This window comes from Gracilinanus agilis, chromosome 1 (genome assembly GCF_016433145.1).
Source record: "Gracilinanus agilis isolate LMUSP501 chromosome 1, AgileGrace, whole genome shotgun sequence".
Lineage (NCBI taxonomy): Eukaryota > Metazoa > Chordata > Mammalia > Didelphimorphia > Didelphidae > Gracilinanus > Gracilinanus agilis.
In genome coordinates, this window is record NC_058130.1 from 754312201 (window position 1) to 754329673 (window position 17473).

Consider the following 17473-nt stretch of genomic DNA (forward strand, 5'->3'; position numbering starts at 1 on the left):
TCCTTCCTTCCTTCCTTCCTTCCTTCCTTCCTTCCTTCCTTCCTTCCTTCCTTCCTTCCTTCCTTCCTTCCTTCCTTCCTTTTTTTCTTTACATCTTTAAAACCTCCATCTCAAAATCAATACTGTGTATTAGTTCTAAGGCAGGAGAGCCATAAGGACTAGGCAATGGGCGTGAAGTGACTTGCCCAGGGTCACACAGCTAGGCTATGTCTGAAGTCAGATTTGAACCAGGACCTCTCTCTCATCTCTTGGCCTGGCTCTCAGTCCACTGAGTCACTAATCCTCAACTTCTTTATAGTTCTCTGCTGTAGGGTTTGGATCTTAGATAGATAAGACAGCATCCCCTCACCACCACCCTGTGGGGTGCCTGGAGAAGGGTTTATTATGACGAATTTACAGATGGGGAAAATGAGACATAAGAGAATGTTCAAAGGTACAGGAAGACTAGTGAGCTGGAAAAGCCAGTTCTCGTCTCCTGACTTGCTGGCTCCCAGACCACAGTTCTTTGTCCCAAGCTCCTTGAGCGAGGGAACCAGCAAGGCAGAGAGGAGGAGATTGGAGGGAAAGAACAGAGGGTATAAAGGAGGAAAGCTAGCCCAAGTAACTGGGTAGAAGAGAGAATCCAAAGCCTGTTTCCCCGCAGTCCCTGGTGAAATAGATTTGGAGTGGAAGAAGGCCCAGATGGGACCTGGAGATAGTGGTGGTGCAGGCTCGAGGGTGGCTGGGTTGGTGTAGAGAGTGAATTGTGAATGGATTATGGGAGCAATTTTTTTCTTCAGGTTTCGGAGCTCTATAAGCTGAGGATTGGTTCAGTGATGCCCTCTGGTGGATTTCTTCTCCCAAAAGAAGAAGAAATTAAATTTCTTGGCTCTGGGCAACCCAGATAACAAACGGGCAATTGGTCCCGGACCGTCCAGCCTTCTCTTCTTTCCTATAATAATATTAACGGCCGTTTCACAAAATTTTGTGTTAAATTGACATCTTTGGCATTTAGATCACCAACATTTCTCAGTATATCCCTTCCACTTCCAGAACATCTCTTATAACAAAGAAAAAAAAAGGGGAATGGGCACAAAATGCTTTATACCAGGGGTCGGCAATGTATGGCTCTTTCTGCAGGAGCCATATAGTCTATTTTTTTTTCAGGCGCTGTTACAGGAGCCGCACTGTGAGCACTGTACGGCTCTCACGAAATGACATTTTAAAAAATGTGGCGTTTATGGCCCTCGTGGCCAAAAAGGTTGCCGACCCTTGCTTTATACACTTGAGTCTTAGAACAACCCTATGAGGTAGGCCCAACGGTCCTTATCATCCCCATTTTACAGATGAATTGGCATCAGAGACGTTAAGTAAGTGACTTGCCCTGGGTCTCATGGCTCAAGTGCCAGAAGCCTTGGAACTCCAGCCTTCTTAACTCCAAACATTTTAATCAACCACAATACAGCAGTACAGCTTTCTGATAGGGCTCTTGGTGATGGCGGTGGGTGTAGGGAATCTGTGATCTCTGAAATGGCCTTCTGCAGGGTATAAGGGCAATAATTCACATTAAAAGCTTTTTTAAAAAGTATATTATATTAATTTCTTTTTTTACATGGAAGTCACATACCAGTGGTTCTCATTCTACCGATTACCACAAGGTATAGTCACGCTATACAAAGCCAAGATATCAGTCCCTTCTAACAATGCATTTGCCTCATTCTGTCCCTGTAGACCCTCGCCTCTATGCTAAGAGGTGTTTTGCCTTTAGTCCTCTACAGTCAGAGTTGATAATTGGTCAGAGTGCTGACATTTTCCACATTTCTATAATGTTCATTGATGAGGAAAGTGGTGTTATCTCCCATTTTACAGATGAGGAAACTGAGGACTTTAATCATTCCATGGAATCTTTCCATACTTCTCCTTGGAGCCCCCAATCCACAGGTCTAGGGCCTGAGGTCCAATTCAACTCAACCCAGCCCAGTTCACTATAATGCAATTCAATTCAATTTGACCCAGTCCAACTCAATCCATTCTAGTCTAAGACAGCCCGACCCAATTCAGATCAGCTCACCTCAATCCAAGCCAATCCAGGTATCATCTATTAAGTGCCTACTGTGTCCCAGGTGCTTTTAAAGGTAATTCTATTATGTTGTAAAGATGGGGGAGAGGGAGAAGAGATACCACATGTAAACAGGAGCCTTTGAGATCATCCAGTTTTATTTTATAAATGAGGAAAATGTGCACGGTGAGATCATGACTTGCCCAAGGTCCATCGGTATTAAGTGCCAGAGGTGGGATTTGAACCCAGGTTCCCTGACTCCCTATAGTCAGTAAGCTTCAAAAGCAGACTTTGAGCCTTGCTTCTCTGACTCTAATCATGCTACATCTCTAGAACCCAGATCTCTTGTCTCTTGTCAACTTTTGGGGGGCAGCGGGGCTCCCCGCTAGGTCACTGGGTCAAGACGTATTTGTCGGGTTCTGACTAGATGCCAAACACGGTGCTAAAGTGGTGGGCATACAAAGACTTAGGAAAGACTGCCCCGAGTGGATGGACGAACGTGGTAGGGTTGGGGAAGATTTGGCTTTCGTAGTCCTGAGTCAGCTCGGGGTGCCTGTGTGTGGGTTCTGCCACCAGGGAGCCGGAGACTGGTGGATGTGATGGATGTCAACAGCCAGAAGGGCACGGAGATGAGTATGTCCCAGTTCGTGCGCTACTATGAGATGCCCGAGACCCAGCGGGAGAAGTTGTACAACGTCATCAGCCTTGAGTTCAGCCACACCAAGCTGGAGAACCTGGTCAAGCGGCCCAATGTGGTAAAGCCCATTGATCTCTCCCTCCCTTCCCCAGGGACGCCTAGCTCTACTCTCCTTGGCCCTGGACCCTGTGGATGGTGGGATCAGGGTGGACTTTGTCATAAGCCAGGGAAACTTAGAGATTGTCTAGTCCAGTGATTCCCAAAGTGGGTGCCACCGCCCCCTGGTGGGTGCTGCAGTGATCTAGCGCGGCAGTGATGGCCACAGGTGCATTTATCTTTCCTATTAGTTGTTATTAAAATTAAAAAAATTTATTTCCAGGGAGCTAAGTCATATTTTTTCTGGAAAGGGGGCGGTAGGCCAAAAAAGTTTGAGAACCACTGGGCTAGTCAGTCCCACTCCCTTCTTGCCCGGATGAGAAAACTAATACCCACCAAGGGCTAGTGGCTCACTAAAGGTGACCCAGGTGGGATGTGAATTTAGGACCCTCCCCTTCAAATATGTTGCTCATTCCATAGCTCCATGCTGCCTTTTCAGTTTTGGCTTAGTGGTCATCGAGATTAGAGGAAGAATACCAGGGAGTAGGCAAGGATGATGAGAGTTAACCCTGGGACTAGATCCTAGCTCTAGGGGCTGACCTGGGGAAAAGACAGGGTGGTTCAGTCTGGAGTTGGACAGTGCTGAAGCCTGGAGGGGTCTAGATAAAGCAGATGGAGCTCCATACTTCTTCTTGGACACCACGGACCATGGCATCTAGGCCCGAGGTCTAATTCAACTCAAGCCACCTCCATTCATTATAACCCAACCCAATCAGTTTGACCCAGTTCAACCCAATCCATTCTACTCAACCCAGTTGGCCATAACCCAACCCAATCAGTTTGACCTAGAAAAACCCAACCCAATTCAAATCAGCTCAACCCAGTCCAAGTCAATAAAGTCCATCTCATTCAACTAAAGCAATTTAATCCAACCATATAGTCTACTAGAGGTGCTCCTGAAGGTGTATCTGTTCTGCTCTAAAGATGGGGAGAGGGTGGAGAGAGAAACCATGAAAACAGACAGCATATACACGCTAACTTGTGGAGGAAGGAGCCATCCTGTAGGAGTTGGTCGCTGAACCAAGCCTTAAGAGAAGCTTGGGGTTCCAAGAGATGGCCATGAGAGTAGAGTGCATGGTCTTTAGGGTTATTGGCAGAGAGGGAAGGACGGATGGGGCCTCCAGGCCAGGCTGAGCCAAGCCACGGGCAGCTGCCCTGACGGGTACACGGTTATGTGGCTTTCAGATCGACTTGGTGGACTGGGTAGACAACATGTGGCCCCAGCACTTGAAAGAGAAGCAGACGGAGTCTACCAATCTCATTGCAGAGATGAAGTACCCCAAGGTTAAGAAGTAAGGCCATTCAGGGTTGGGGGTAGAGGGTCACACCGTTGGGGGAACTGGGGGGGTGGTGTGGGCATGGATATAGACGCCCAGTTTAAAGGGAGGGCTGAGGGGGGCCAAATCAAGATGGTGGCCAAATCAAGATGGCGGCTTTTGCCACAGCGAAAGCCTAAACTGCTCTGAAAATCCTTCCAAAGCAATCTTTAAAAACCACCTCAAAACAATAGGACTCAAAAGCGAACAGCAGGAACGAGCAAGGGTGCTCTCCTACTGAACCCAACTTAAAGGGAGGCCCGAGGAGTGGAGAGGGGATTTCCGTAATTTTGGTCGAGCCCCTTACATGACGCTTTGAATCGTTTTTCTTCTTTTCCTTGGGGCTTCTCCCAAGTGTCCCCAAACCACTGCACCTTGATCTCGAATAGGCAGGGCACACTTGGACTATACATCCTTGCAATCTAGCAAACGTTATTAAGCACCTGCTGTATGCCACTCAGTGTATGTATGAGGTGCTAGGGATACAACAATAAAATGACCGCTCCTGCTCTCACGGAGCTTATCAGAACTGCATGTCTTAGTGGGTAGGTTGCCATACTTGGAATCAAATGCTTCAGCAATTTATTAGCTGTGGGTGACCACCACCATCGCCGTCATCCTGACTACCACAACTCAGGTAAGGGCCCTTGATCTTTTCCTGGCCTCTCTTTTTCCATCCTTATAGTGGGTAGAATAATAGCCTTTGCTCTCCATCAGTTAATAGCAAAAGTTTTTTGCCTAGAAAAATCAGTTCCACAGGCTCAAAAACCATTCGTGTTATGGGGGCAGCTGGGTAGCTCAGTGGATTGAGAGCCAGGCCTAGAGACGGGAGGTCCTGGGTTCAAATCCGGCCTCAGACACTTCCCAGCTGTGTGACCCTGGGCAAGTCACTTGACCCCCTTTGCCTACCCTTACCACTCTTCCACCTATAAGTCAATACACAGAAGTTAAGGGTTTAAAATTTAAAAAAACAAAAAACAAAAAAAAAAACATTCGTGTATCATTAAAACTCAGCCACCAATGACTACCTGAAGGAAGTTTGACTGGTGAACTCGAGTGTAGGGGGCCCATCTCCCACCTCCTTGGTTGCTTTTGTGTTTTCCTTCTTTCTTCCCCTTTGATCCAAGGCTTTGTGATGGGGCCCAAGATCAGACCAATGAGAAAGGGCTCATGAGATTCCAGCCTTCTTCTCTCATTGGCTGTCGTGTGATCGTCACCTTGGACCAAACATTTCTTCTTCTGATGGCTCAAGTGTCCTCATCCAAGCTGTGATTTTTTTTTCTCTCTCTTTTTTTTTAACCCTTAACTTCTGTGTATTGGCTCATAGGTGGAAGAGTGGTAAGGGTGGGCAATGGGGGGTCAAGTGACTTGTCCAGGGTCACACAGCTGGGAAGTGTCTGAGGCTGGATTTGAACCCAGGACCTCCCGTCTTTAGGCCTGGCTCTCAATCCACTGAGCTACCCAGCTGCTCCTCTTCCCCCCAAGCTGTGATTTTAAAAGCGATGCTAGTTGAAATCGCTTTATACAAATGCCATCCCATACCAGTCTCTCCACAGGCGAGCCCCACATTGGGCAAAGCCAGTTGCTTGCAAATCTTGGGCTCACATAACAGAGAAATAAGAGGAGTCGGGACTCCACTTCCAGAAAATGTTCTTCACTTACTCCGAAAAGGTTTTAGAATGGGATTCTCTTAAGAGCAATGAACGGTGCTCTCTTGTTTCACTGTTGTGATAGAATTTGTCAAATTGGGTTTACACACCATCCTAACGGAGCTCATTCTGTTCTAATTTGCCTATTGTGTTGTAGGGCAGATAGATTTCCAAGCTCCAGCTGGTGGCCAGGGGAGTGCCTTATGGGTACTTGAATCATAATAGAAACAAAATTGTCACCTTGGAATGAGTCCACTTGTTCGCTCCAAAAGAATGTTGATGTCCTTTAACAACTGTAGGTTAAAGAATGTGGACTTCTGGGGGGGATTGTAGGATCTTGTTCATAAATAATAAAATGCTAGAATTGAGGCAGCTAGGGAGCGCAATGGATGAAAAGCACCAGGCTTGGAGTCGGGAGGACCTGGATTTCAATCTGGTCTCATATACTTCCTAGTTGTGTGACCCTGGGCAAGTCACTTAAATCCAGTCACCTAACTCTTGCCACTCCTCTGTCTTAGAATTGATAGTGGGGTCAGCTGGGTAGCTCAGTGGATTGAGAGTCAGGCCTAGAGATGGGAGGTCCTGGGTTCAAATCTGGCCTCAGACACTTCCCAGCTGTGTGACCCTGGGCAAGTCACTTGACCCCCATTGCCCACCCCTTACCACTCTTCCACTGAGCCAATACACACAGAAGTTAAGGGTTTAAAAAAAAAAAAAGAATTGATAGTAAGACAGAAGATAAGGGTTTTTTAAAAAATAGCTACGATGTACCAAGTACAAATAACTCACTTGTTCTTCACAACACTCCTGGCAGGTAGATGCTATTATTATTCCCATTCGACAGATAAAGAAACTGAGACAGATATAAGTGAAATGACTTACCCAAGGCCACACACAAGCTAGTGCATCTCTGAGACTGGATTTGAACTTCAGTCTTCCTGAGTCTAGCCCTGGAACTCTTATCCATTGCTCTGGGTTACCACAGCTAGTTAAGTCAATAAACATTTAGGGATCATATTTTTTATATGCCAGGCACTGTGTTGAACACTGAGCAGAAAAACAAAGCCTCCAGTCTGCTCTCCAGGAACTTAGTCTCCTGTGGGCGAAAATATGCAAACAGCTAGGTAGAAACAAGATATCGCTTGGATAAATTGTCGGTAATATCAGGGAGAAGACGGTGGCAATAAGGGCGGTCAGGAAAGGTTTCTTACAGAAGGTGAGATTTTTAGCTGGGATTTAGAGGCAGTCAAGAAAGCCAGGATCTAAGAAGAGGAGGGAAAGAATTCCAGGCCTACGGGACAGCCAGTGAAATGTCAGGGATTGGGAAGTGGGAATATCTTCTTTGAGGATCCAGAGTACACTGAGGACAAACACGAAGGCAGGAGAATTCAGGTGCAATTTCTCCGGGCCTCGATTCTGTGTCAAGTGAGGGAGTTTAGACCATCTTGAGAAGCCCTTCCAGCTGACAATCATCATCATTGGCATTGGCATTGTCTTCGCTAACATTCATGTTTTGCCTACTGTGGACCAGGCACTGTGCTGAGTTCTTTACAAATATTTATCTTATCTTATTTTATTTTTTTACTAGTATTATCTCATGAGGCAACTGAGCTCTGGACCTGGAGTCAGGAAGGCCAAGTTCCAATATGGCCTCAGATACTAACAGAGTAACCGTGGGAAAGTCACTTAGCCTCAGTTTCCTCAACTGTAAAATGGAGGAAACAATAGCAACCCACCTCCCAGGGTTATTGTGAGAATTGAATTAGAAAATATTTGAAAAAATACGTTAGCTTGATACATATTTATTCTCTCCTCTCCCCTTCCTACCCCAAATCAAGAGCCGTAGACCTTAGATGGCAACTGGCGCAAAGCCCTCATTTTATAAGAAAGAAAACTGAGGTTTGGTGACTTGCTCGACATCATTCAGGCCAGAAGGCAGAGCTGAGATTCAAACTCGGGTCTAGGTCCTCCGTTTCCTTCGCCAGCACTTCTCATGGTGCCTGTGTAGAGGACATCCCTCCTGGCTTTGACCTTCTGTGTTCTAAGATACTTTTCAGTGGTGACCCTTCATCTTGTCTGGTTCCCTCTTACCTGTGATGCTCCTCTATGCTCTGAGGCCTCTCCCTGTTCTGGACTTCTGAGTTCTGAAGGACCTGTGGTCCCCCCTCTGCCACTTGGTGTTCTAAGCTCCCTCGAATTCTAACATTTTATTTAAAATATTTTATTGATGCTTTTTAAAATGATGGCTTTTCATTTTCCATGTCCCCTCCCTCCCCTTCCCCCTCCAGCCAAGATCTCCTTTTAACAGAAAAGTAGAGTTAAGAGACAGACCGATGCATTGTGCCTCTTTGACATCGTTTGCCTCATTCTGTACCTGTAGCTCACCACCTCTCTGCTGAGCCGGAGGCAGATGTCCTTCTCTGTCTCTCCAAGGAGGTCGATTCCCTGCATTTAGATTTCTTGAAACCTTTGCGTTGTTTACTTTTAATAGAATGTTTGTCTTTCTGATATTCCCACTTTTAAGGCCCCTTCCAGGGCTGTCATTCCCTGTTCTAGAGCTTTTCCCAGCTCTGATATTCCCTATTTAAGGGCCCTCCCAACTCTGATATTCCCTGTTCCAGACTCCTTCCCAAGCTTGATACTCCCTGTTCTAAGCTTCTTCCAGCTCTGACATTTCCTGTTCTCACCCCCCCCCTTCCTCAAGCTCTGACATTCCATATTCTAAGCCTCCCCCTCCCCAGTCCTGGCATTCCCAATTCTAAGCCCTTTCCTGGCTCTGATACTCTCTGTTCTGAGGTCTCTCCCATCTCTGATACTCCCTGTTCTAANCACCCCCCCCCTTCCTCAAGCTCTGACATTCCATATTCTAAGCCTCCCCCTCCCCAGTCCTGGCATTCCCAATTCTAAGCCCTTTCCTGGCTCTGATACTCTCTGTTCTGAGGTCTCTCCCATCTCTGATACTCCCTGTTCTAAGCTCTCTCCCAGGCCTGACATTTCCTGTTCTAAGCCCTCTCCCATCTCTGATACTCCCTGTTCTAAGCTCTCTCCCAGGCCTGACATTCCCTGTTCTCGCCCCCTCTTCCCTAAGCTCTGACATTCCATATTCTAAGCCTCCCCTCCCTCCTACTCCCCAGTCTTGGCATTCCCAATTCTAAGCCCTCTGATACTCTCTGTTCTAAGCTCTTTCCCAACTCTGACATTCCCTGTTCTAAGCTCCCTCCTAGCTCTGACACTTCCTGTTCTAAGCCCCCTCCCAGCCCTGACAGTCCCTATTTTAAACTCCCTCCCAGTCCTGACACTTCCTGTTCTAAGCCCCCTCCTAACTCTGATATTCCCTGTTCTAAGCCCCCTCCCAGCCCCGACCTTCTGTGTTCTCCAGGCCCTCCCAGATCTACTCTGTGTTCTAACCAGTGTGCTGAGCTCCCTGTCTTTATAGTTGGAAACCTGCTGCTTTTACGATGTTCTCCCGAGGCTTTTCCTGTGATGTTCTTGGGAAGGGATGACCCCAAAGAGCCCAGAGCTGCTCTATTATGGCTGTTCATGATGCTCTTTCTTTCCATCTGACCCCTGGATCGATTCCTCCCATTTTCCAGACCAGCAGACTAAGGCACAGTCCGGGTCACAGAGCCAGGGAGCACCAGAGAATGAGTCCAGCCTTCACAGCCACTTTTCTCTTGATAGGAAGGGCCTTGAACCACTTTTTAATGTAGGTTTACATAATGTCGCTCCTGGTGTCGGCACTGACAAAACCATCCAAGTATTCTCTAGAACCTCCATACGCTGGCTAGATTTTTCTAGCTGTGTGGATAGGGAAGAAAAATGGAGGGAGGGAGGAACCCGGTAGGTTTTGTTTATTCCCTCTGCCCCCAAAAGGAACAGTTCCAAATTCTGCACGAGTCCCTGCCGAATGGCATCTTTCTTAGGTCAGAGATCTGTAGCAGGAGGAGACGTCTTCTGAGGGCATCTAGTCCAGCCCCCTCATTTTTTCAGATAAGACGGTAGAAATCCCAGAGAGCTCAGTAATATTGCCCAAGTTCCTATTTAAATGTTCATCATTGGATCAGAGACCTCAGAGGCCGTTCAATCCAACCCTCCCATTTTACAGATGAAAAAACTGAGGCCCCGGGTCTTCATTGGACTTGGCCAACGTCCTGGGTAGTAAGGTTCATGGGATAGGGCTTTTGCCATCAGAGTTATTGTTTCATCCCATGTAGTTTGTGCCTTTAATAATATAATAGGGGAGGGGGGCAGCTGGGTGGCTCAGTGGATTGGGAGCCAGGCCTAGAGTTGGGAGGTCCTGGGTTCAAATCTGACCTCAGACACTTCCTGGACAAGTCACTTGACCCCCATTGCCTAGCCCTTACCCCTCTTCTGCCTTGGAGTCAATACACAGCATTGATTCTAAGATGGAAGGCGAGGGTTTAAAAATAAAAATAAAAAATAACATAATAGGGTAGAAAGAATCCTGGAGTGAGTCAGCGGTCCGGGGTTCTTTCTGGTACCGGCTCTGACTGGGTTCTTTAAGTATGTTACCCCCATTCTCTAGGGCCTCCATTTCTTTTGTATAAAACTAGTATTGCTGTCCAAGTGGAGCCTTTGGAATTGTGGGTTCCCCTCTCCATGGGGACCTTTGTGCAAAACTGAGGACGAATTTGGGCACTGGGGAAGTCAGAAAACCTCCACCGCTAAGCCCTATGTCCCTGGGCAAGTCATTTAACTTCCTTCTGCCTCAGTTTCCTTATCTGTAAAATGGGGATCATGATAGTAGCACATATCCTGCCCTGGGTGGTTGTGAGGTTCCATTATAAAGCGCTTTGCAAACCTTAAGGCGCTCTGTAAGCACCGGACAGGTTGCGGTTGGATCAATCAAAGGGTATCTGTGGCCACTGCAAGTTGGGGACCCCAAGATCCTGGCCCCAGCCTGGCTCTGTGATTTCCCAGAATTCCTGCTTAGGGAACTCCTCCTTCTGGAGTCTGCCGATTCCTTGAAATAATGAATGAAACAAGGGGGATGCCCTTAGCTGGACGACCTCTGAGGTTTCTTCTGTAGCTCTCGTGCAAAGGCTGTGCCTTCTTACAGAAAGAAAGCTGGCCCTTGAGCCACTTGGAGCTCCCGGCTCTGCTCCTTACTAGCTGGGTGTTGTTGGGCGAGGAACTTAGCAGCTCTGCACCTCAGTTGTCTCATCTGTGAAATGGGCAGAATCCACAGACTCCCCATCTCACTTAAAGGGTGGATGAGATATTTTTTTAATATAATGCTCAGGGGCAGATAGAGCGCCGGATCTGGACTCAGGAAGACCTGGGTTCAAATGGAGCCTCAGGTACTTCCTTGGTATGTACCTGGACCAGTCACTTAACCCCATGTGCTAGTCCTTGCCCTGCTGTCTACAGAGAAGTAAAAGTTTAGGGTTTCCCGAGCCCCGAGTCATTATCACCCCTGTGGCTCTTGTCTAGTGTTGGCGACTGGATCTTCTTTTGCATTCTCTTGGGGGGGAGCAGTGTGGGATTTTAATATCTCGTAGCCCAGAGATTCCCAAACTTTTCTGGCCTGCCGCCCCCTTTCCAGAAGCGCCCCTGGAAATTAATTTTTTTTAAAAATTTTAATAGCAATGAATAGGAAAGATAAATGCACCTGTGGCCATCACCGCCTCCCTGGATCTCTGCAGCACCCACCAGAGGGCGGTGGCGTCCACTTTTGGAATCACTGTTGTAGGCAGTCGGGGATGCCGAGGGAGTATGAATTGAGGGCGAAGGAAGTTTGCTGCTTAATGGCTGAACAAAAGCGCTTTGGAAGGACCCCACTCTTCTCGTGACTTCCTCTGATTGCCCTCCGTTCGCCTCCCCTCTCCCTCTGAATATAACCCCCCAGAGAAAGGGTTGGGGAACTGAGAAATCATTGAAGATGCAAAAAACCCGAGAAAAGTCAGAAGTGGGCATAATTCACGGTGTCCCTGGCGCATAGTAGGTGGTTCTGCTTTATTTTTTTAACCAGACCTGTGATTTCCCTGATAGAGGGGAAGCGCCACGTGAGGGGATCGTGGCTATGTGTGGCTCAGCCCTTGTTCTGTCCTGTAGGATAATGTCAGAGATTTGTCTGGGACATTGATTGGTTAAGTGACTTGTCCAGGGTCTCCCCTGAACCTGAGGTTGCTTGATTCAGAGGGTGACATCCTCTGGAGAAGGATTTTTATCTAACACACAATTCAATAATCAATCTGTGTGAATAATCCAGAGGGAGGGATTTGGGGGGGGCGGAGGACATGGGCCTGGGAAAGGCATCCTGGAGAAGATGATGTTTCAGTCTTGAAGGAAGTCAGGGAAGCCTGGAGCTTCTACCTGGCATTTCTCTTCTTTGGGATTAGGTGAGTTGCCTCTGTGCTAATACTTCCCTCACCATCTTAGGGGTACTGCTGGACTTGAGTCAGGCGGGACTTGGATTTGAATCCTGCCTAGACTTGGACAGATCAGTTTCCTTAATCTGTAAAATGGACAGCCGGAAAATCCATTTTCCCCATATTTGAATTTGGCTTCAGACACTTAGTAGCTGTGTGACCCCTCTCTTTCTTCATCCACACAATGAACTGCAGGTCTCATCAGTTGTGTGACCCTGGGTAAGTCATTTAACCCTGTCTGTCTCTGTTTCCTCATCTGTCAGATGAGCTGGAGAAGGAAATGGCAAAGTAGCTGTGTGACCCTGGGCAAGTCACTTCTCCCTGTCTGTCTCCGTTTCCTCATCTGTCAAATGAGCTGGAGAAAGAAATGGCATAGTAGCTGTGTGACCCTGGGCAAGTCACTTCTCCCTGTCTGCCTCTGTTTCCTCATCTGTCAAATGAGCTGGAGAAAGGGCAAACCACTTTAGTATTTTCTGTTGGAAAACCCCAAATGGGGTCCTGGAGAGCCAGACAGGATGGAAACAACTGAACAACAATGACAACAAAACTGGGATAACACGTAGAATGCAAGAATCCTGTGAGATCAGTAGTATAAGCATAGTGATCCCCATTTTATTGAGGGGCAGACTGAGGCTCAGTGATTTGCCTAGAATCACTTAATTAGTAGGTGCCTCAGGTGGGGTTTGAACCCATTTTTGGACTCCAACCATCCATCTACTACAATATGCCAGTTCTGAATCATATCCCTATTATAGGCACCCTTGACGTTGTTGAGTTACTTTTCCGTTGTGTCTGACTCTTCGTGACCTCATTTGGGCCACACATTGGGCAAAATATTGGAGTGGTTTGCCTTTTCCTTCTCCAGCTCATTTGACAGATGAGGAAACGGAGGCAGACAAGATTAAGTGACTTGTCCAGGGACACACAGCTTGTTTGTCCTTTCCTTCTCCAGCTCATTTTATAGTTGAGGAAACTGAGGCAGACAGGATGAAGTGACTTGTCCAGAGTCATATGGTTTGAATTCGGGAAGATGGGTCTTCCCTACTCCAGGCTTGGTGCTTTATTCATTGAGCCACGTAGCTGCCCCCATTATTGATGTGGTATATTATTGAGGGCCAACATGGAGTCGGGAAGACCTGGGTTCCTCTGACATAATATGTCTTGGTTACCCTGGACAAGTCACTTAACCTAGAGTCCCCAGGTAACTTTTTTATTTCTTTTTTAACTTTTACCTTCTGTCCCAACCCTTATGTTCCCAGGATAAAGACAGAAGGGAAGTTAGACTTTGTCCTCCAAGACCCAATCTTCCCCCTCCTCTGGCTCTTGTTTGCTCCAAAGCGTTAGAGGTAACTCTATTATGTCTTGTGAGTCTCACCAAAAGAAGAGCTTTTTTTTCCCCCATATTCTTTGGTCTAGAAAGGGCAGAAGTTACTGCCCCCATTTTCAAGATGGGGAAACTGAGACCTCAAGAAACAAATGAAAAATGCAAGGATTGGGATGGTTTGTGGAGCGTGGACCAGAACACAAGTCTTTTGCCTGCCCCACAGAGGGTGTAGGCCCCTCCCTCCCTGCCTTTGGTCAATGAGAGCTTCTGGAAGGCTGGACATCCAAGCAGGGGGGCCAGAGGATGGGGGAGTAGGAAATAGAAAGTATTGCTTGGTCCTTGAAGCCACCCTGTAAAGCTGCTAGGCTCTCTGCCCCCTAGTGGTGCTAAGGAGAACCTGCAGAGAGTGAGGGCAAAGAGGTCTCCTTTGCCCCCAAGGTGGCAAGTTAAGTCCTTGCTTAAAATGGGGGGAATGGGGCAGCTGGGTAGCTCAGTGGAGTGAGAGTCAGGCCTAGAGACGGGAGATCCTAGGTTCAAATCTGACCTCAGACACTTCCCAGCTGTGTGACCCTGGGCAAGTCACTTGACCCCCATTGCCTACCCTTACCATTCTTCCACCTAAGAGCTAATACACAGAAGTTAAGGGTTTAAAAAATAAAATGGGAGGAAGCTGAGCAGTATCAGACTGGTCCCCTAGGAGCAGAAGTCCCCATTAGGGGGTGTTATGGCCAGGGTAGTGGAAGAACGCCTCTGAGGACTAGGGTTCAAATCCTCCCTTTTCTCCTCCCTACCCCCGTGACCTTGGGCAAATCCTTTCCCTTCAGTGGTCCTCAGTTTCCTCCCTCATAAAATAAGGAGGATGTCCACAGAGGCCATTTTTAATTATTTCATGTCATCCTCCCCTTCTGGCACTTTTCTTTGAAGTAGGGAGTTCCCAGTTGGGCTCAGGATTAGTGGGGAGCCCCCAAATCCCAGGGTTAGGGACAAAAGAAGAGAGAGAATATCTAGGCTAGCAGGCCTTGACGAGGTCAGAACTCTCCTCCCAAGAATATTAAGACACTTGAATTTCAAATCCAGTAAATATTAAGATTTGTGAAGCCTCTTTGAGGGCTCCTCAATCAATTTAAGAGTGTGACGGGGTCCTGAGATGACAAAAGAAAGAGCTGAAGACTGGATGGTGGGCCAGATGAGGTCAGAGAAAAGAAGGGACTTATCCAAGGTCACAGGCTACTTATTCCAATCTTGTTACATTTGTTGGTGGTGAGTCATTTCAGTTTTAGTTGTGTCTGACTCTTTGGGACCCCACTTAACTCTGCTGGCCTCAGTTTCCTTTCCTGTAAAATGAACTAGAAAAAGAGGTACTGGCAAAGGTTTGCCTTTTCCTTCTTTAGTTCATTTTACAGAAAAGGAAACTGAGGCCAGTAGAGTTAAGAGACTTGCCCAGGGTCGCGCAGTTACTAATTGTCTGAGGCTGAGATTTGAACTGAATTTTGAACTTGGGAAGATCAGTGGCTTTATCCAGTGAATCGCCTGATTGCTGCCCTGAGTGGAGAAATAAAGACAAAACAGTCCCTACTCTCCAGGACCTTACATATTTTCTTGGGAAGAAATATAATTGACCCTACCTAAATATCTGTGACAATCTGAGATGGGATAGAAGGGTGGAGAATTTTTTTTTTTAACCCTTACCTTCCATCTTAGAATCAATACTATGTATTGGTTCTAAGGCAGAAGAGCAGTAAGGGCTAGGCAGTGGGGGGTAAGTGACTTGCCCAGGGTCACCCAGCTAGGAAGTATATTGAGGCCAGATTTGAACCTAGGATCTCCTGTCTCTAGGCCTGGCTCTCAATCCACTAAGCTACCCAGCTGCCCCCTGGAGAATTCCTTCTTAACTATAAAGAGGGGCAGAAAAAAACAAAACAAAATAAAAAACCTTCTTATAGAAATTATATATATATATATAGCATTTGAGCCAAGTCTTAGGATTTTCTTTTCTTTCTTTCTTTTTTAAATTCTTACCTTCCATCTTAGAAGTAATACTGTGTATTGGTTCCAAGGCAGAAGAGTTATAAGGGCCGGACAAAGGAGGTTGTGTCTTGCCCAGGGTCACACAGCTAGGATGTATCCCACTAGCTGCCCCCAAATCTTAGGAGCCTAAGAGGTCAAGGTTGGGAATTCTATAGAATAAGAACTTGAACTCACATCTTTTTAAATATTTTTATTGACTTTTTGTTCCTATTTCCATCTTCATCTCTGAACTTTATGAGCAGTGAGCCCTGTCTTATAACAAAGACAGAAAAAGACAATATTTCTGCAAAGGCAATCGGGATGACAGTGTATGCCCTTTTCTATAGCCATAGGCCCCCACTTCTCTCAAGAGGGGAAAGAAGGGCATTTTTCTCAGCTTTTTTTTTCTGGGATCAAACTTGATCATTTTAATTCCCCAGTGTTCAGTTTTGACTTTTTCAAACTCGTGTTTTCTGACTTCCAGTGCAGGAGCTCTTTCCATTTGTGGGGTGTGATAGGCGATGGCATAGAATGCCAGTTTACTTACTAGATAGATTCAATATAATTGTTAGAACTTCTTTTCCATAGCCAAAACCTTCCTCCTCCTATTACTTAGGCTGATAGTCTAGATCAGTGATTCCCAAAGTGGGCACCATCGCCCTCTGGTGGATGCTGCAGTGATCCAGGGAAGTGGTGATGGCCACAGGTGCATTTATCTTTCCTATTAATTGCTTTTAAAATGAAAAAAAAATTTAATTTCCAGGGGGCTAAGTAATATTTTTTCTGGAAAGGGGCTGTAGCCCAAAAAAGTTTGGGAACCCCTGCCTAGAGTTAGGAGAACCCTTAGTATAACTTCTTTCCACTGTGTAACTTTTCTCTTGCCTCTCTAGTTTTTTTCTTTTTTTTTTTTAAAGACAAAATTAATTTCAAGATGAGGGAAGGAGTGGCATGGTTGGTGATGGCCAAGCCTCACTCGGTTTGGGCCAGAACTGACCTCATCTTGGACCCAGTCTGGCCTTTCTTTGTTCCCCCTCAAAAGGAGCAGGAGGGCAAAGTCAAGGCATGCTAGAGTTCGTGTCCAGCTAACTTAGCTGTTCAGGGCTCCCTTGGAGCGGAGTGTAAAAGGATCAGCTGTCCCAAGTCAGGAGACCTGGGTTCTGATTTGTATGTGACTCCCTATGAGTTTGGCACTTAAGTTCCTCCCCTGCAAAATGAAGGGACTCAAGGTCCTTTCCAGCTTTTAAAATAACCAGGCTTGTCCTCTCCCCAGGGGGAATTTTAGGGAGATCTGGGAGGATTCCTAGAATGTTAGAGTCGACTAGGACTTGTAAAGCCTGACAGACTAAGTGAGCCTTTTCTTTTGAAGGACTAGGGCATTGAGAGGGAAGTGACTTGCTCAAGGTCACTTAGAAGGGAAAGAGAGAGAGAGGGGAAATGGAAAGAGGGGTGGACGTGGGGATTCCTGGGGAGTTCGAATCCTTGTGCTTCCACTTGACCTTGGGATAGTTATTTAACCAGTCCGGGTGTCGTTTTGTTCCTCCTTTGTCAAACCGGGGAGTTGAGTTAGGTGATCACTTAACTCTTGCAGCTTCCTAGATCCTGTCATCTTTTAACAAGCTCTCGGGCTTCCTGATCAACCCCCTGCTCTCTCCACTCCCCTCCTGATGGAGCTGTCTGCCTGTCCCCTCTTCCACCCTGATCCCCCCCAAGGGTGTTCCACCCCATGTTCCTTCCTGCCCTTGTCCTACCCCTTTCCTAGTCGATGCCACTCAGTGTCCAGACTCGGAGAACAACGTACTTTTAAAGGAGGGATTCCTTCCCGTCTAAAGCAGCCTGCCTGCGGAGGGGCCCGGGAGAGGGAGGGAAAATGCGCCCCCCCTTCTAGACCGGGCGAGCTGTGGGCGGCGGCAGCGTCCCCCGCCGCTTGCTGGGGCTGGGCGCTGCCGCCGCCGCC

General features: G+C 47.1%; 1 protein-coding gene across 1 annotated transcript in view; it reads left to right on the plus strand.

Annotated features, from left to right (window-relative positions):
- Window positions 1–4127, plus strand: part of LOC123256856 (lysine-specific demethylase 2B-like) — a 26999-nt gene extending 22872 nt beyond the window's left edge. The window contains exons 5-6 of the mRNA XM_044685412.1: window positions 2615–2793; window positions 4017–4127. Of these exons, the coding sequence (XP_044541347.1) occupies window positions 2615–2793; window positions 4017–4127 (290 nt within the window). The remainder of the gene's footprint in view (window positions 1–2614; window positions 2794–4016) is intronic.
- Window positions 4128–17473: the final 13346 nt, after the last annotated feature.